General features: G+C 39.5%; 1 protein-coding gene across 2 annotated transcripts in view; it reads right to left on the reverse strand.

Annotated features, from left to right (window-relative positions):
• The window catches only part of SLC35D2 (solute carrier family 35 member D2), an 85,406-nt gene that overhangs the window by 18,334 nt on the left and 45,982 nt on the right, over positions 1 to 21,090 (reverse strand). The window contains exons 10-15 of one of the 2 annotated variants that reach the window (XR_011075198.1): positions 16,040 to 16,118; positions 14,973 to 15,055; positions 13,840 to 14,240; positions 13,343 to 13,389; positions 3,671 to 3,928; positions 3,241 to 3,328 (exon numbers count right to left, since the gene is read on the reverse strand). Coding sequence is in view for 1 of the 2 variants with exons in the window: in XM_068553398.1 (XP_068409499.1) it covers positions 14,138 to 14,240; positions 14,973 to 15,055; positions 16,040 to 16,118 (265 nt within the window). In the remaining variant the exon portion in view is untranslated. Of the gene's footprint in view, positions 1 to 3,240; positions 3,329 to 3,670; positions 3,929 to 13,342; positions 13,390 to 13,636; positions 14,241 to 14,972; positions 15,056 to 16,039; positions 16,119 to 21,090 lie in introns of those variants that run through there. The other variant, XM_068553398.1, reaches the window with a different exon arrangement.

The raw sequence follows: 21,090 nt of genomic DNA on the forward strand, positions 1-21,090 counted from the left end.
ACCGGCTCCAGACGCGCAGGCTCAGTAGTTGTGGCCCACGGGCCCAGCCGCTCCGCGGCATGTGGGATCTTCCCAGCCCAGGGCTCGAATCCGTGTCCCCCGCATTAGCAGGCAGACCCTCAACCACTGCGCCACCAGGGAAGCCCCTATAGTTTTTTTTTTAAAGGGTGGATAACTTAGTCTTCCATATTACCAGAAATGGAAGTATGTAGTAGTTCACTTGTGTGCTTGCTTTTAAACCAAAGTTCCCACCTTTACTTTTTTTTTTTTTTTTTTTTGCTGTGCTGGGCCAGATCTTAGTTTCCCAACCAGGGATGGAACCCGTGCCCCTTGCAGTGGAAGCACGGAGTCCTAACCACTGGACCACCAGGGAATTCCCCCACCTTTACTTTTCAACATCAAAAAATGTATTCAACTCCACTTAATAGATTGAGAAATTACCTGTCAATACCTGACTATGAATTCAGAAAAGATTTCAAATAAATTCGTATTTCACTACTCACAAGAGTACCTCAATGTATTTGAAAATTAAATTCTTCAATGTGGAGACCTGTTATTTTCTCCAGTCTGTTAGCTGTTGTTTTCTTCCCACTGAAGAAATGTAACTGAATGTGTTATGTTATTATAGCAATAAACATTAACTCCAATGTAAAGCTTTTAAATACTTTTTTTGTCTTTTAAAATTTTTTATTACACTTTTTATATTTTAAAAACAAGTGTATAAGCTGGAAAGCCATCATAAGTATACTTACGTCAGCAAATATTTTTAATGTTTGATTTTTTTTATTGAGGTATAATTGACATATAACATTATATTAGTTTCAGGTATACAACATAATGATTCAGTGTTTGTACACATTGCAAAATAATCCATCACCATACATAAGTTACAAAATTTTCAAAAATTTTTTTCTTATGGTGAGATCTAGCCTCTTAGCAACTTCCAAATATGCAGTGCAGTATTATTAACTATAATCACCATGCTGTGCATTACATCTCCATAACTTATTTATTTTATAACTGGATGTTTTTATACCTTTTGACCCCATTTCACCCTCCCCCATCCCACCGCCTTGGCAACCACCAATATGTTGGCTGTAAATACATTATTTTTATAGTTCAATAAATAGTAACAAAAAATTTTCCTTGCCATACATGTCTAGCAACTCTACATGATATGGAGATAAAATAGTTTGAGAACTAGGCCTCTAGAGCTGAAATCAAAAACTCAAATGCCTACAGTCAAGGCAGAGAAGTAACATAAATTAATGAAGTAGGCCAGGCACCTTAATCTGTATTCTTTCAACACAGGCACAGAGTAGGTATAATTTCTATTTCCACAAACAAATACAAACGTTGTCTCTCTTGATTCAGCTATCATTTTCCTCCTATCCTCTCAACTCTGTTTTAAGGAAACAACACTACAAGCACACTGATGGAAGGCCAACATGGCCACACCACTGGCAACACAGAGAATGGTGGAGAACATGACAAAATTAAAACTGCCCCCTCGAACTCAGTGCCAGCAGACTGTTGTCCTGTGGAAATTCTGGCCCAGCTGGCAAGTTGTGATTTCTTTCAAGTGATGCTAGAAATCCAGTTTCTAATGTGAAATTTCTCAATTTTTATAAAAAATTTTATTTAAATGACAGAGCTGGAATATAAAGCAACAAACTCAAAAAACATTTTAACACTGCATAGACCTAAATAAAACATATCTCTAATCTCTAATTGCCCTTAGGACAATTTCCAGAGACCTTAAACGGTTTTTATAGTTTTTTCTACCTTCCCTTGTCTCACCGGAGAGTGGGCCCACAGAGCACCTCATGCTGCCGTCCCACCTTTCCATAAACTTAACATCACGTTTCAGGTAAGCAGAATTTGAAGAACAAGGTTGAGTACTGTGACACAATTGACGAGGCACATCTCTGTTCTGATCTTTGAATGAAGAGGATGTGGCAGTGAAGCCTAGCTATCCTGTCCCATTGTCTCTCCCTTCCCTTCCTTTTCCCTCCCTTTTCCTCCCCTTCCCCTCCCCTCTCCTCTCCTTCCTTTCCCTCTCCCTCTTCCTCCCTCTAGCTGCAGACAGTTGACCACACCGGGTGGAGGATGATGCCTTCCCACCAGGTAGCAGATGTAAAAATTTCCCCGGGCTTATCTATACCCATCTAGAAGCAAGCCTCCGCTGGTACTAAGGCCAAAAATGGAACAACTTCTTGAGGAAACATATTAATCTGGAATTTTTTCCTTCTCTCTAAGGCAGGGGTCCTTACTATTTTCAGTGCCATAAACTACAACAGCAGTCTAGGGATGGCTACAGCCTCCTTCTCCAAATAATGTTTTTAAATACATGAAATAAAATACATAAAATTATAAAGAAAACCAGTTACCATAAAAAGTTACTGCAATATTTTCTAAATATGATGTACTAAAAATATTCTTCTTTATGAACATATTAAATAACAAGAACTAGTGGAGGCACTAATAACTACCAGAATACTGAGCAGCACATAAATGATTTTCTACAAAAACTATAAAGTGATATGAAAGTATTTCAATTTCTATTGATAACAAAGTCACAAGCACAGCCAATATTACTGTGGTCTTGCCTACCTTCAAATGAAAAGAAATGCTAAATTTTGGTTAGGGAAAATCAAGATGTATTCTTTCCCCATCCAATTTCACCAGTCCACTAAATTCTGTGAACCCCAGGTTATGAACCCTTGGTACTAAAAATATGGTCTGGGGCAAAAGTCTAGGGTAGTGCTTCTCAAATCACCTGGGTTAAAATGCAGATTCCTATTCAGTGTGTGCACCCTGATATTCTGCATTTGTAACAAGCCCCAGGTAATGCGATGTTCTGGTCCAGGTCACATTGCAGAGAAAAGGTTCTGAGGCTTACCATGGGGGACCTCAACCTGGAGTGGAGGTGAGAGTCAGAGGCACACAGATGGTATTCCCTGACTGTGAGAGTCCCCAGGAATGGCTTGGGGTTTCTGGTTTCATCCTAAAGAGGCATGCTTTGTTTTACCATGTGCTTCAGTATCTAATGACAGAAAGAGAACTTGGACATTCTGAGCACTGGGTGCCCTCAGTTTCCCAAAGCTACCACGGAGTAGCAGCTACTGGTCAGCTAAATCGCTGACCCTTGCCAAGTCCCAGCACTCAAAGTGTATGCACAGGTACACATATCCATTCAAAGAAAACAGAAATTACTCACAAGTCATAAAAATGACTCACCAAGACTGAAAAGTTGACACGATGATGCAAAAGGAAAAACGTCACTAAAGTCTCTGGAAGTATTGACATATGTACCTTTGCCATTTTCCTGAGAGCACAGAAAATATATATAAATTAAAATAATATGTAATATATAAATATACAATAATAATAATATACAAAATACATAACTCTTCTCTAAACTAGGTTTCATTCTTTAGGCAAACTCAGCTGTCACAAAACTCCAGTGCCCCTGTACTTGTACTTATATATCTAATATATAGAAAAATATTAAAACAGCAAGAAAAAGTCCAAGTTAACAAATGTCACTGTTTTTAGCAGTAAAATAGCCAGACGTAAGCAAAATATCAAGAATATTAAACTAATTTTCCTTGTTCCATCCAGAATGGTTTTTATTTTTTTAATTTTTTTTTAAAAGAAATCCAGAGACCTGGGGCACGGGGCTACATTTCTTCTTTAGCCTCCTCGGAACTCATGGATCCCTTTCGCACCACCTCTCTGCATCCAGCATTCTCAGCTAACCTTAATTCAAAAGCCAGATTGGCACTACCATAAACCTCCCACCACGGGAATCTGGTTCTGTAGAGGAAGAGCAGAAATCGCAAGTTTCAACCCAGCTGCAAGGACTGCTGGACTGTTCTTAGGGTGCCCTCTGCTGGTCACACATGGAAGCAGAAGTCTTTCCACACTGGTAAAAAGAAAGGGTCATTTAAGGCCAAGTATTTGAGGTGACTGCAAAAGAAAAACATTTAAATAAGAATCCCATTCCAAGGCATTCTGGCTATTAAAACAAAAGACTAACCATATTAAGACTTTAGAAAAACACAAAAGCATCTTCCCTTAAGAATTCTGAAAATGAAAATTAGAAAAAAAAATTTTGGAAGAAAGCAAATCTTGTTTTTGTTTGTTTAATATTTATTTATTTGGCTGCGCCAGGTCTTAGCTGCGGCATGCAGGATCTTTGCTGAGGCATGAGGGATCTTTAGTTGGGCATGAGGGTTCTAGTTCCCTGACCAGGGAATGAACCCAGGCCCCCTGCATTTGGAGTGCGAAGTCTTAACCACTGGACCACCAGGGAAGTCCCTGTTTTTGTTTGTTTTGTCACTGAAAAAAATGAGGAGTTGATGTTTACATTTTTCAAGTCTTACCACTTTTAGTCCCTGGGTTTCAGAAATGATGTTGATGATGCAAGAGAAGGTGGTTACACAGTTTGGGAGCCCCAAGGTAATACTCTAGAAGCCTTTTAAAAGTAAACTGAAACAGGGGGCAGAGTCAAGATGGCAGAGTAGGAGGACATGGAGTTTGTATCTCCTCACAGGCAGCCTTCCGAGGGAGCACCGACTGGGCACTTGTGGGAGACTTCAGACACCTAAAGGGACGGGAGGAGTCCCCACGCAACCAGGTAGGATGTGGAAGGGAAGGAGGTGGGGGAAGAAGGGTGGAGGCAGGATTGGACCAGCGCCCCTGACAGGGGGGCTGCGGGAGAAGAGATATTCCCACACTCAGAGGGGCCCACTCACAGTGAGGGGATCAGCGGGGATGGAGAGGGACTTTTGAGGGATCACGGGATCAGAGGGGAAAGCGGCCAGGATCTCCCCTGCGTGCTTGGGCCCCAGCGAGCCTGCTGGGCTCAAGGCCTGGGCGTCCCCAAGGCCCACTCCAGCCACACGTGTCCTGGGCCTGAGTCCCCCACAAAGCCCCCTCTGGCAGAGCAGGTCCCAGGCCTGAGCTCCACCCCCACCAAGGCCTCCTCTGGCTCTACAGGTCCAGGAGGGCCAAGCACTTCCCCCCTTCCAAGGCTCCTCCTGCTGTGCTGGCCCCTGTGGGCATGCCTGTGGAGGCCTGCACCCTAGCTGGGCCGCGCAGGCACGTGTGCTCCAGGCCAGCTTCAGGAGCAGATGCTGGTGAAAGGAATGCGCACAGAGGTGGGGTTGACGTGCCGGGTCCAGAGGCCTAACTAGAGGTCTTTAAGGGCCTACTGGGGTGGCGGGGGCTGGCTGTGGCTCACTGTGGGGGCAAGGACACTGAGAGCAGAGGCACCAGGGAGTGTGCTTTTATTTTTTTATTCTTATCTTTTAATTTTTTATTTTATTTTATTTTTTGCTGTTGTGGTTCTGTTTTGCCTTCTTGTTATTTCATTTTCATTTCTATTTTTTCTAATATATTTTTTATCTTTCTAACTTTATTTTTTATTCTTTGTTATCGTTCTGCTCTTTTTGGTTTGTTGTTTTATTTTTTGTTTTTTGCTGTGCCACGCAGCTTGCAGGGTCTTGGCTCCCAGGCTGGGGGTTGGGCCTGAGCTCCTGTGGTGGGAGTACTGAGTCAAAGCCACTGGACTAACAGCGAACTTAAGGCCCCAGGGAATATTAATCAGTGTGAGGTCTCCCGGAGGTCCTCATATCAGCACCAAGACCCAGCTCAACCCAACTGCCTGCAAACTCCAGTGCTGGACATCTCAGGCCAAACAACCAGCAAGACAGGAACACAGTCCCACTCATCAAAAAAAAGTGAAATGACAAAAAAAATATGCTCTAGATGAAGAGCAAGGTAAAAACCTACAAGACCAAATAAATGAAGAGGAAATAGGCAATCTACCTGAAAAAGAATTCAGAGCAATGATAATAAAGATGATCCAGAATCTCAGAAATAGAATGGAGGCACAGATCGAGAAGATACAAGAAATGTTTAACAAGGACCTAGAAGAACTAAAGAACAAACAATCAGTGATGAACAACACAATAACTGAAATGAAAAATACAATAGAAGGAATCAATAGCAGAATAACTGAGGCAGAAGAATGAATAACTGAGCTGGAAGACAGAATGGTGAAAATAACTGCCAAGGAGCAGAATAAAGAAAAAAGAATGAAAAGAAATGAGGACAGTCTAAGAGACCTCTGGGACAACATTGAATGCACCAACATTCGAATTATAGGGGTCCCAGAAAAAGAAGAGAAAGAGAAAGGGTCTGAGAAAATATTTGAAGAGATTATAGTCGAAAACTTCCCTAACATGGGAAAGGAAATAACCACCCGAGTCCAGGAAGCACAAAGAGTCCCATACAGGTCAAACCCAAAGAGAAACACACTGAGACACATATTAACCAAACAAACAAAAATTAAACTCTAAACTCAAAGAAAAAATATTAAAAGCAGCAAGGGAAAAGCAAAAAATAACATACAAGGGAATCCCCATAAGATAATCAGCTGACTTTTCAGCAGAAACTCTGCAGGCAAGAAGGGAGTGGCAGGATATATTTAGAGTGTTGAAAGGGAAAAACCTATAACCAAGATTACTCTACCCAGCAAGGATCTCATTCAGATTCGATGGAGAAATCAAAAGCTATACAGACAAGCAAAAGTTAAGAGAATTCAGCACCACCAAACCAGCTTTACAACAAATGCTAAAAGAACTTCTCTAGGTGGAAACACAAGAGAAGGAAAAGATCTACAAGAACAAACACAAAACAATTAAGAAAATGGTACTGGGAAAACACACATTGATAATTACCATAAATGTGAACGGATTAAATGCTCCAACCAAAAGGCAAAGACTGGCTGAATGGATACAAAAACAAGACCCACATATATGCTGTCTACAAGAGACCGACTTCAGACCTAGGGACACATACAGACTGAAAGTGAGGGGATGGAAAAAGATATTCCATGCAAATGGAAATCAAAAGAAAGCTGAAGTAGCAATACTCAAATCAGATAAAATAGACTTTAAAATAAAGACTGTTACAAGACACAAGGAAGGACACTACATAATGATCAAGGGATCATTCCAAGAAGAAGATATAAGAATTATAAATATATATGCACCCAACATAGGAGCACCTCAATACATAAGGCAAATGCTAACAGCCATAAAAGGGGAAATCAACAGTAACACAATAATAGCAGGGGACTTTAACACCCTACTTTCACCAATGGACAGATTATTCAGACATGAAATTAATAAGGAAACACAAGCTTTAAATGACACAATAGACCAGATAGACTTAATTGATACTTATAGGACATCCGAAAGCAGGAGAATACACTTTCTCCTAAAGCACACATGGAACATTCTCTAGGATAGATCACATCTTGGGTCACAACTCAAGCCTTGGTAAATTTAAGAAAATTGAAATCATATCAAGCATCTTTTCCAACCACAACACTATGAGATTAGAAATCAATGACAGGTGTGGACTTCCCTGGTGGTGCAGTGGTTAAGAATCTACCTGCCAATGCAGGAGACACGGGTTCTATCCCTGGTCTGGGAAGATCCCACATACCGCGGAGCAACTAATCCCATGCGCCACAACTACTGAGCCTGTGTTCTAGAGTTTGCGAGCCACGACTACTGAGCCTGCATGCAACAACTACTGAAGCCTGTGTGCCCTAGAGCCCATGCTCCACAACAAGAGAAGCTATCACAAGGAGAAGCCCACGCACCACATCGAAGAGTAGCCCCCACTTGCTGCAACTAGAGAAGGCCCGCATGCAGCAACGAAGATGCAACACACCAAAAATAAAAAATAAATAACTAAAAAAAAAAAAAAAAGGAAAACAACTGCAAAAAATACAAACACATGGAGGCTAAACAATACACTACTAAATAACCAAGAGATCACTGAAGAAATCAAAAAGGAAATCAAAAATTACCTAGAAATAAATGACAATGAAAACACAATGACCCAAAACCTATGGCATGCAGCAAAAGCAGTTTTAAGAGGGAAGTTTATAGCAATACAAGCCTACCTCAAGAAACAAGAAAAATCTCAAATAAACAATCTAACCTTACACCTAAAGGAACTAGAGAAAGAAGAACATACAAAACCCAGAGTTAGTAGAAGGAAAGAAATCATAAAGATCAGAGCAGAAATAAATGTAATAGAAACAAAGAAAACAATAGCAAAGATCAGTAAAACTAAAAGCTGGTTCTTTGAGAAGATAAACAAAATTGATAAACCATTAGCCAGGCTCATCAAGAAAAAGAGGGAGAGGACTCAAATCAATAAAATTAGAAATGAAAAAGGAGAAGTTACAACAGACACCGCAGAAATACAAAGCATCCTAAGAGACTACTACAAGCAACGCTATGCCAATAAAATGGACAACCTGGAAGAAATGGACAAATTCTTAGAAAGGTATAACCTTCCAAGACTGAACCAGGAAGAAATAGAAAATATGAACAGACCAATCACAAGTAATGAAATTGAAACTGTGATTAAAAATCTTCCAACAAACAAAAGTCCAGGACCAGATGGCTTCACAGGTGAATTCTATCAAACATTTAGAGAAGAGTTAACACCCATCCTTCTCAAACTCTTCCAAAAAATTGCAGAGGAAGGAACACTCCCAACCTCATTCTACATGGTCACCATCACCCTGATACCAAAACCAGACAAAGATATCACAAAAAAAGAAAATTACAGACCAATATCACTGATGAACATATACACAAAAATCCTCAACAAAATACTAGCAAACAGAATCCAGCAACACATTAAAAAGATCATACACCATGATCAAGTGGGATTCATCCCTGGGATGCAAGGATTCTTCAATACACGTGAATCAATCAGTGTGATACACCATATTAACAAATTGAAGAGTAAAAACCATGTGATCCTCTCAATAGATGCAGAAAAAGCTTTTGACAAAATTCAACACCATTTATGATAAAAACTCTCCAGAAAGTAGGCATAGAGGGAACCTACCTCAACATAATAAAGGCCATATATGACAAACCCACAGCAAACATCATTCTCAATTGTGAAAACCTGAAAGCATTTCCACTAAGGTCAGGAGCAAGACAAGGATGTCCACTCTCGCCAATATTATTCAACATAGTTTTGGAAGTCCTAGCCATGGCAATCAGAGAAGAAAAATAAATAAAAGGAATCCAAATTGGAAAAGAAGCAAAACTGTCACTGTTCGCAGATGACATGATACTATACATAGAAAATCCTGAAGATGCTACCAGAAAACTACTAGAGCTAATCAATGAATTTGGTAAAGTTGCAGGATACAAAATTAATGCACAGAAATCTCTTGCATTCCTATACACTGACAACAAAAGATCAGAAAGAGAAATTAAGGACAATTCCATTTACCATTTACCATTGCAACAAAAAGAATAAAATACCTAGGAATAAAGCTACCTAAGGAAGCAAAAGACCTGTACTGAGAAAACTACAAAATACTGATGAAAGAAATCAAAGATGACACAAACAGATAGAGAGATATACCGTGTTCTTGGATTGGAAGTATCAATATTGTGAAAATGAGTACCCTACCCAAAGCAATCTACAGATTCAATGTAATCCCTATCAAATTACCAATAGCATTTTTCACAGAATTAGAACAAAAAATTTTACGATTTGTATGGAAACACAAAAGACCCCAAATAGTCAAAGCTACCTTGAGAAAGAAAAACAGCGCTGGAGGAATATCAGGCTCTCTGACTTCAGACTATACTACAAAGCTACAGTGATCAAAATCCCTACAGTGGTAGTGACTTCCCTGGTGGTGCAGTGGTTGAGAATCTGCCTGCCAACGCAGGGGACACGGGTTTGATCCCTGGTCCGGGAAGATCCCACATGCCACGGAGCAACTAAGCCCGTGCGGCACAACTACTGAGCCCGAGTGGTCACAACTACTGAAGCCCGTGTGCCTAGAGCCCATGCTCCACAACAAGAGAAGCCACCGCAATGAGAAGCCCGCGCACCACGACGAAGAGTAACCCCCACTTGCTGCAACTAGAGAAAGCCCACATGCAGCAACGAAGACCCAATTCAGCCAAAAATAAATAAATAAATAAATTTACAAAAAAAAGAAAAGAAAAGAAAGACAGTATGGTACTGGCACAAGAAGTATAGATCAATGGAACAGGATAGAAAGCCCAGAGTTAAACCCACATACCTATGGTCACCTAATCTATGACAAAGGAGGCAAGAAAATACAATGGAGAAAAAACAGCCTCTTCAATAAGTGGTGCTGGGAAAACTGGATAGCTACATGTAAAAGAATGAAATTAGAACACTACCTAACACCATACACAAAAATAAACTCAAAATGGATTAAAGACCTAAATGTAAGACCAGACACTATGTAAAACTCTTACAGGAAAACATAGGAAGAACACTCGATGACATAAATCACAGCAAGATCTTTTTTGACCCAACTCCTAGAGTACTGAAAATAAAAACAAAAATAAACAAAGGGGACCTAATGAAACTGAAAAGCTTTTGCACAGCAAAGGAAACCATAAACAAGAGGAAAAGACAATACTCAGAATGGGAGAAAATATTTGCAAACGAAGCAAATGACAAGGGATTAATCTCCAGAATATACAAACAGCTCATGCAGCTCAATATCAAAAAAACAAACAACCCAATCAAAAAATGGGTGGAAGACCTAAATAGACATTTCACCAAAGAAGACATACAGTTGGCCAAGAGGCACATGAAAAGGTGCTCAACATCACTAATTATTAGAGAGATGCAAATCAAAACTACAATGAGGTATCTCCTCACACCAGTCAGAGTGGCCATCATCAAAAAATCTACAAACAATAAATGCTGGAGAGGGTGTGGAGAAAAGGGAACCCTCTTGCACTGTTGGTGGGAATGTAAATTGATACAGCCACTATGGAGAACAGTATGGAGGTTCCTTAAAAAACTACAAATAGAACTACCATATGACCCAGCAATCCCCCTACTGGGCATATCCTAAGAAAACCATAATTCAAGAAGACACATGCACCCCAGTGTTCACTGGAGCACTATTTACAACAGCCAGGACTTGGAAGCAACCGAAATATCCATTGACAGATGAATGGATAAAGAAGATATGGTACATATATACAATGGAATATTACTCAGCCATAAAAAGGAATGAAATTGGGTCATTTGTAGAGACGTGTATGGACTAGAGACTGTCATACAGAGTGAAATAAGTCAGAAAGAAAAAAACAAATATTGTATATTAATGCATATATGTGGAATCTAGAAAAATGGTACAGATGAACGTATCAGCAAAGCAGAAATAGAGACACAGACGTAGAGAACAAACGTATAGACATCAAGGGGGGAAAGGAGGAGTGGCATGAATTGGGAAATTGGGATTGACATATATACACTACTATGTATAAAGTAGATAACTAATGAGAACCTGCTGTATAGCACAGGGAAATCTACTCAGTGCTCTGTGGTGACCTAATGGGAAGGAAATCCAAAAAGGAGGGGATATATGTATACATATAGCTGATTTACTTTGCTGTACAACAGAAACTAACACAACATTGTAAAGCAATTATACCCCAATTTTAAAATAAACTGAAAAAATAAAGAACTCCTACAACTCAACAACAAAAGAACAAACAACCCAATTCAAAAATGGGCAAAGGATTTGAATAGACATTTCTCCAAAGAGTATGTACAAATGGCCAACAAGCACATGAGAAGATGCTCAACATCACTAACCATCAGTGAAATGTAAATCAAAACTACAATGAGATATCACTTCACACCCATTAGCACACCTACTACTACTACTACCAAAAAAAAAAAAAAAAAAAGGGATTTCTCCACATCCTCAACACAACAAGTGGTGAGGATGTGGAGAAACTGGAATCCCCGTGCACTGTTGGTGGGAATATAAAATGGTGCGGCTGTGGTCATGTGTTACCGTGAAAAACAAATGATGGGGTTTGGAGAGCTTCCAGTTGATGAACACATTGATGTGCTGGGAGTGGGGCACACCTGGAGGAGTCGTGGAAGTGCCAAACCATTTCCCACATACCTTGGCCTATGCATTTCTTCCCTTTGGCTGTTCCTGAGTTGTATGCTTCATAATAAACTGGCAATAGAGAGTAAAGCACTTCCCTGAGTTCTGTGAGCCATTCTAGCAAATTATTAAACCTGAGGAAGGGGGTGTGGAGACCCCAGATTGATGGTCAGTTGGTCAGAAGCACCAGTCACAACCTGGGACTTGGGTTTGGCATCTTAAGTAGGGGGCAGTCTTGGGGAACTGAGCCCTTAACCTGTGGGGTCTGTGCTAACTCCAGGTAGTTAGAGTCTGCATTTAACTGTAGGACCCCTAGTTGGTGTCCGAAGAGTTGGAGAATTGCTTAATGTGAGGGAAAGATTCCACACATTTGGCGTCAGAAGTGCTCTGTGTATAGAGGAAACAAGTTTCCTTTTACTATCCGAAAGAACTGAAAGCAGGGTCTCAAAGACATATTTGTACACCCATGTTCATAGCAGGATTATACACAAACAGCCAAGAGGTAGAAGCAATCCAAGTGTCCACTGACAGACGAATGGATAAACAAAATGTGGTATATCCATATGATGGAATATTATTTAGTCTTAAAAAGGAAAGAAATTCGGACATATGCTGCAACATGGATGAAACTTGACGATATTATCCTAAGCGAAATAAGCCAGCTACTGAAAGATAAATATTGTGTGATTCTACCTTTATGAGGTACCTACAGTAGTCACATTCATAGAGAAAGAAAGTAGGATGGTGGTTGCCAGGAGCTGGGGAAAGGGAGGAATGGGGAGTTATTGTTTAATGGGTATAGAGTTTCAGTTTTGCAACATGAAAAAGTTCCGGAGATTGGCTACACAACAATGTGAATATACTTAACACTACTGAACTGTACACTTAGAAATGGTTAGGGTGGTAAATTTTATGTTGTGTGTATTTTACAATTAAAATTTTTTTAAATTTTAAAGTAAATTGAAACATGTCAACACAATCATTCCTTCATTTGCTGCCCTGTCCATCTGGCTCAGCTTCTATAAACTTAGAAAGTCAGAGCTGGCAGGGATTTGGAGACATAGTTCCATTTTAAAGATTAAAAAATGGAGGCAACAGTGGCAAGGTGACCTGTGAAGGTCTCGGTAGGTTAGCAGTGAAGACAAGACTAGAAAGAAGAGCTCCTGACTGGCCCCCTCCAGACTGGGGCCCTACCCTGCACCACGACCCCGACGGGGACAGTCCATTTCTTGATGGAGATGATAATAACTCTCATCCAAACCGGGGTTCCTTCCCACACACCACTGGTCTGGGGGGTCAGGCAAGCCCAGGAAAAACATGTACCTTGGTTAAAGTCCATATGATCTGAATTTCAAAGCCCCTGAACAAACCTGGAAGGAGAAGAGGAGAGAAATATGACCAACTTAAATGTTGACAGGGCACACTGAGTATTGTTTTTTCCATTGAGTTATTCTGTAATTTTTCCCAACATGAGCCTTAAAAGGAGTATTACCCTTCAAGGCAGACTGAATAAATGACCTACTGTTTTTCTGCCTGTCTACAATAATATCACAGTATGAGGTATGCATATAAATTATTTTTTATTTTACTCTGATGATTGGGAAAAGATACCAACATATAAGATCAAATCAAAGCTAACAAATAACTCTACTGGCAGTTAAGTGGCTGATTTTATTAAAATAAAGACATGTCTGTTTAAACCAAAAATAATGTTCTCACTGGCACTTTGCTTTGGCTGGGACCTTTGAAATTAAGGCCAAGGTGCTGATAAGCACCCTCACGGCATCAGCCTTTTACCTCCTTTGAAGCACTCGCAGTACCTGGAACAGCACACAGATGAGTGGTCCACGCAAGTGCCTTGGAAACAATCCCTTTCACCAGTGGTTTATTTTGAGAAGATTCACTTTCAGCTGGTAAGGCTTTGCCCGGATACATTTCTCAGGGCTGATGATGGCTCCTCATGCAGCACATGATGTAGATTCTCTTTGCATTTTGCAGACATTCTTGTTGTGCCTTAACCAGGGGCGAGTGCCACAACCAAAACATCTGGGAATATTCCCTCATTCCCCCCAGTCTGCAAGCCAGTCTGCAAGCCAGTCTGCAATTTTGCCCCAGGTTCTAGCCCTTCAAATCTTGAGGGATGTTTTCTTCGTCCACAGGTTGTTTAGGTTTTAACTGGCTGTTTAAAGTTAAAAAGGAGTATCTCAAGCCCCCTGCCATGCTGAAAGGAGAATAAAAAAGAGTGAAAATAAATTCCATAGATGGTACAACCAACAGTTACTGACATCTTTATAAATACAGTCAACTTAATTTTTTTGAAAACTTGGCTGTTTGTTTCTTTTTCTTTATTTTATTGACGTATAGGTGATTTACAATGCAGTCAGCTTAATTTGAAGGGAATTATTGAGCCCCCTGTTTTACTTCCTCAAATTTGTGTATTAATCGATGAGAATTAACCCTCTTATTTACAAATCTTTGGGGGCAGAAAAAGAGCAGATCAAGTCTAATATAGAAACTTGGAGAAAAAATAAGCACTTGGTTATTACTTGAATAAACTATACAGTATTATCCTAAAATGGTGTCCCACCTCTGAGACCCCAAAATGCCTTTCAAAAGTATCTTAGTCACTCCTCCCAATATCCTTAGCACATGGCACTTCAATGGAGCACAGATTTAGTGAGGCCCATTCAAAAGGAAGACACACAACTTAAGGGCTTTTCTGAGAGGAGGAAACAGAAAATTAGATCTCAACCCTTTGAATTTTCATTACATGTCCCCATGGTCCACATGAAAGAGTATGTCATAAAAAGAGATGAACTGAATGATTTAAGTAAATTTTATCCTAGAAATTGTAAAGTCAAAACACCTCCTGCTCTTTCACTTATAACATATGAATCAGACTTTTAAAAATTCATATTTTACTAAAATGAGTTCATTTAAAAATCCCACTTACCAAATATTTAACCCTACAAAGTTTAATACAGAGAAAATGTAGTCTCCACCTACTAACATTCCAATGTAGGCAATGGATACATTCTGCAGAAAAAGAGAGGATTAGTGATTTTAAAAGTAAAGGCTTTAGGGGGAAAACTCATATATATAGTGAAACCTGAAACTAAATATTTTAGTTACTTTTCAAAAAGACTCGCATATAGTAGGGGTTCATGGGAATATTGAGTAAGTGGATAAAAACCATTACATATGGCTTTATAAAGAAAATGAAATAAACTACAGCACCATAATCACAGAAACTGCATTATCCATACCCTCTTCCAGTTAATACATAGGAAAAAGATGTAAGAGTTGGGTTGTAATCAGCTTTCCAGATTTCATCTCTTTACCATCACTGGGTAGTGAATTTTAATCATATTAGTCCTAAACTTGAACAAACTAAGACAGCTGATAAATTACAAGCAGTACTCTGTCCAGTGTATTCTCAGAGGCCCTTGGGCAGCCAACAGAGAAGTCTACTGTTGAAGCACTCACTCACGGTAGGAGTTCACATGAACAGTAACACAAAGCAACTGAAGAACAGAATTTAGAACACTTCCGCCCTCCTATTCATTAGTGTGTGTTCAAATTCATGTACACACACGCAGCATACACACCAATCCCAGAGTTAATCACCTTATAATTGAGCATAGATCTAGACTGAAAACAGTTCTTCACAAGAATTCCCTTTCTTAGTCAGCAAGGTTCCCCCAGAAAACCAAACTGTAGATCACAAGGTATCTTAGCGCAGAAATTTGGAATTTTTTTCAGCTATTTCACTTGGTTTTCCCAGACCATCCCTTCCCACCATTCCCAATTTAAGTCATAATTTGTCTCTTCCTTTGAAATTAGCAAGTCTTCCCTCTGTTTTGTGGATTAGGAGACTAGAAGACGTAAGGAGGGATTACCCAGGCACAGCTGAAAATATCACAAGCCTCCATTCTTACTACAGCACGGATAATAACAACAATAAAATCAAACAGTCAATTCCCCAATTTGGTTGTGCATTTCAAGGCTTCAACCACTTACCTTGATGGCTCCAACTACCGCCGTCGTCAGGGCCGAATTGTAATAGCTGCACAAAAGTGTGGAGTACATCAACAGAAACCTGGGGCAAGGAAGAAAACACTTGAGTGTGCCTTACTGGTCTGGGTAATAAACAGATTAAGAAGAGCCAGTAAGTGACCCACACAGGTATTTTAAACAAATAAAAAAGAAAAACATACCACAAAGATTTAAGAATACCTACATCTTAAAACATCTCAATAATTCGACATTCTCAGGAAAATGGTCCAGTCGTGCATTCGCCAAACTTTCTACCTTAGGTGTCCTTTTCATTTTGTCTGTGCATTTCCCATCAGTGTTTCCACAAAAAGGGGATAAGGACAATGAGATTTTTTAAATGATCTGAAATCTTGCATTTAACAGATGTTACAACAGTGGGTTTCAATCCTCTCTGTGCATCAGAATCACCTGGTGCACTTTTAACACCATGATGCCCGGCAGAGGGTCTCCAACTGGTTTGAGGTGGGGACCCAGCCATATGCCATATCAAAGCTCTATGACAGGGTAAGAGAGTGTCATGGACATATATACACTACCAAATGTAAAATAGATAACTAGTGGGAAGCAGCCGCATAGCACAGGGAGATCAGCTCGGTGCTTTTTGACCACCTAGAGGGGTGGGATGGGGGGGGTGGGAGGGGGGGGGATGCGGGAGGGAGGAGAGATGGGAACGTGTTGTGTGTGTGTGGCTGGTTCACTTTGTTGTGGGGCGGAGGCTGGCACACCATTGTGGGGCAATTGTGCTTCGGTGAAGATGTTTAAAAAAAAAAAAAAAAAAAAAAAAAAAGCTCTATGGATGATTCTAACGTGCAGCCAGTTCTGAGAACCACTGGTGTGAGCAAGGAAAACCAGCTGAATGATTGCTAGCTTTGGACAAAGATTTAAATAATGGATTCCACATGCCAATGGTACTCCTGTACCTTATTACTAAAGTTAATTCGACAGGCATTCAACACTGACCAGTATATTGACACTTGTCAACAAAATGACTACAGAATCATGACCAAACACCAGACAAGAAAATATACATATACACAGGAATGTAGAATTCAATCAGAGGTAAAGAAATATATTCATTTCACTCAAGTAGTAATGAAAATTAGCTGTAACCTAAGTGGGGTGTAAAATTTCATCCACTGGAATCAGGTGATTAAATGTTGAAAGAGGTTACAATAAAAACTGGTTGAGAATGAACCTGGAAAGATACTGAGAGAGCATAAGATGTATTGGATTTTAAAGCTAAACACCAGTTAGAAGGCATGAGCTTGGGAATTGTACTCTAAGAAAGGGCTCAGCCCCTAAGCATTAGGGAGACTCCCCCTGGGGCAATTTAGCACCCAGTCGCAGGTCCAGGACCAAACTTCTGATTGTTAATAACAGAATCTAGATCACAAACACAGTAACCGTTTTTGTCCTGAGTATGTTCATTACCAGGGATGATAGAGAAAAAATATTAGAGATAACGCACATCAAGCTTTTACATTAAGTTGAGGAATAAACTCAATTACAAACAAATTCTGTAATCTTCAAAATAATGTATGTCTTTGTTATTAAGGTAATTACAATAATCTGGCAAGTTAGAGAATCCAACATCTTGGCCTTTGTGGTTTGTATTTAAAATGTGCAATTGATATTAAATTTTCAATTTTCACTTGAATGGAATAAGAAAATCTAAGTCTGTACACAGTATTCAAATGTTTAAAAGATGCTGATTTACCACATTGCCAAGTTTGGTTTATTAGATTTCAAAGAGTTGCTAGGCTTGTAAAGCATCCTGGCCCATCAGCTTCTCTAGGGCCTTATTAAGGCTTGGAATTGCTGGAAAAATCAGGTAAATTACATTTGTAAATCACATTTTAAATATTTAATTTTTTTTAATTCACTAAGTTGTAAATAAGACTGATTTACAGTAAATTATTTAGGAGATTTCAATCAGTTAAACTTGGGTTAACAAACCATTAATTAAATAATTAAAGTAAATATTCTTATGTTAATATAAAAATTACTAGCTTTAAAAATAGAGCAAGAATATTTATAAATTGGCTTAAGAAAATCTAAGTTTTTTAAAAATTTTTACAATTTTAATAAATTCAACATTAATTTAGAGTCCTAGGGAACTATAAATAATCCAACTTATGCATAAAATGAAAAGATTAAAAAACTCAACCTGGTGTTACTTGGCGCCTGCTCTGCTGGGCCTGGGTAGTAAGAGTATATAACCCACAGCATCTGCCCTGGAGGAACTAAGAGTCTAATAAAATAACAGAGATCACAACTCCCAGGAGGGCCCCAACCCAATTTCCAGGACACAGAAAAGCTTCCTGCAGGCTTCCTAAACTGGAGTGCAGCCTTAAACCCAGGACAGTCATGAATGTCCTTTATGTCCTATTTTTGCTTAAAATTTCCTACTCCAGGGTTTCAATCATGCAATGTTTTCTTCATTCCACATTTTAGTGAAACCACCTTGGCCAATATCCATCTAGCATGAGTGTGGGCCACTAGGACACTCACCCACCAGCTGGGCTGAGCGAGGGGAGGAGTCCCTGTCTCCAGCCTCCTCGGGGAGTCTGAATTAGCAGCAGTCCTCCTGAGTGACAGATGGCATCTGATACAGGAACAGCCACTTTCTGCAGACAGAAAGGCTGCACTTCTTAGTATACCACCTGGGTGTCCCCAGAGAGTGTAACTATAAAATGATGAGGATCAAAGGAGTGTATTAAAACTTTTTCTAAGAAACATGATTTATTTCTATATGCAAATATGTACCTACACAGTCCTTTGGCTAAGACCAAGGTTCTGAATCAAAAGACCCTCCATTAACTCAGTGCAAAGGAAACCACTTTTAACACCAAAAATGTCAACCTTCACATGACAGTTTTGATTTTAGCATCTGTGAATTAATAAAATGTAAAGATATTTAAAAGCACTGCTGAATTCTCAGTAGATTTCTGCCATTACGTACTTATAAAATCAAACTTATCATCTGTGTACATTTGAAAAATAATGGCACATACAAAAGATACACATTTATTCAGACAACAGATACCAGCTGGTGTTTTGGCTTACAGGGCCCCAAGGGATGGAGATGCCCATGTGAAAACCCCTGAACCAGAACCCTTGCTCAAAGGTTTCTTCCTGTTTCTGAAAAATAACACAGAAAATAACTGATTAACCCAAAGTTGGACGGCACACTCGTGGGAGTCACAAGCAGAACTCAAATGGCCTTGTTTACAACTTGTTGCTGGTTACCATTCCATGTACAAACATACATAGAAATCCAACACAAATGTTCAAATAATAAGATGCTACTTTTACACTCCTTCCACCAACCACAATTGTACCCAAGCACATTACTCCCTTATTTCAGATTTCAAAGAATTTCAAGTAATCTCATCTTGCCCATCTCTGGTAAGAACTCGCTCCTACCCCAGACCTCAGTGGTGTGCCAGGGAAGCCAAAGTCATGGGATAAATATGATCTATTTTCCTGGAGCATCGATTTTACACTGCAATTTGGTTTGTTGGGAAAGGATGGAAATATCTACACTCTTTGAAGGTTCTGTCACTCCTGTGCCCAAGCAATCAGCAGAATCCTATTTTCTCTTGGACCCTACATCTTGGCAGGATCAGTGAAGGTTCGAAGAATAGAACATTTTTTATGCTGTGAGTAGGGAAAATTGATACATTTGTGTTTCTATTAAGGAATATATTACTGCTTCAGTGAGATCAAAGAGGCTGCTACTAGGGCGGAAACAGATTAGGATAATTGCCTCCAGGGCTTAGGGGCTGGTGCCAGATGCTGGTGTGAATGAACCAGAACCTGTCACTTCTCTGCAAGATTAAAAAGAACAGCAGAGCTAGCTTTTTAAAATCTAGTTTGTCAACTTAAATTTCAGTCTTATTTTACCTCTACCTGCATTAAATTATCGTGGCTCCCACAATCCAGTTTACCTGCCTGATGCAATTTCACTTCATCATATGCTTTATTTACAAACTCTTGATTACAAATAGCATTTCTTAAAGCTGAATCATTCACCATAACTCAGAAGAAAAGTCTGCTCTTTTCACCATTCCATTGGCTTCTTAACATACAGTTTTAAAGTGTTATAATTTTTAAATTATATTTTCAACTCCGGATAGAGGGTTGGTAGTCAGAGAAAGCAAGTTTGAAATGCAAATTTGAAAGCAGTGAAAATAAGAAAGAAGCTGAGAGAGAGTTCTCTGGAGTCAAGGGTTGGAATGCGCACATGTTAGTCCCGAGGCTCCTTGAGCATGAACCGAAGAGAAGCGACAGCCAGTTCCAGTTGTTCTGAAAAGCAAGGATGTGCTCAGAAGCTTACAATGGTTTCTATTACCGCGAGGAAGCAAGTGACCTGATCATAGTGTCCTCTGAGTGAGAAACTGTAAGAAAGCAGGATTCTGAAAAATGCACCATGCCAAAATGGAAGTTTCCTTCTAGAGCAGTTTCAGAATTAAAACTTGGTGGTTGAAGATGAAGTAGACATAACAGAGGAAAAACTACTGAAGTCATGGGCTATAGGCAGAACCAAATCTGTCTGGGGTGAAAAAGGACAGCCAAACTGAACAGGCTGGACTCAAGAAATAGAAATATTAACAACAACAACAGTAGTTAACACTTACTGAACATTTTCTATATGTCTACACTAAGTGCTCTTTACTCATTCAGTCCACATAACCTTATAAATCAGCTACATTACCTCATTGTTCCCATTTTAAAGATAAGGAAATTGAGGCTCAGAGAGGGTAAATAACTTATCCAAGGACCCAGAGCTAAAAAGTGGCAAAGCCAGGATTCAAATCTAGGCCATCTGATTCCAGAGTACAGACACCTAACTGTTAGAATGATGCCATGATTTTAGTGTCCTCAAAAGACCCACTTAAAAAACTGAGACCTACCTAGTTTTTACCCTTAAAGTTGTAGAATCTGAAATATTAATGTTTTCATCATTTACTGATTTACTTTTAATTACTATGCCTTTATGACATTTTTACATG

The sequence above is a fragment of the Eschrichtius robustus genome, chromosome 10, assembly GCF_028021215.1.
Source record: "Eschrichtius robustus isolate mEscRob2 chromosome 10, mEscRob2.pri, whole genome shotgun sequence".
NCBI classification, from domain to species: domain Eukaryota; kingdom Metazoa; phylum Chordata; class Mammalia; order Artiodactyla; family Eschrichtiidae; genus Eschrichtius; species Eschrichtius robustus.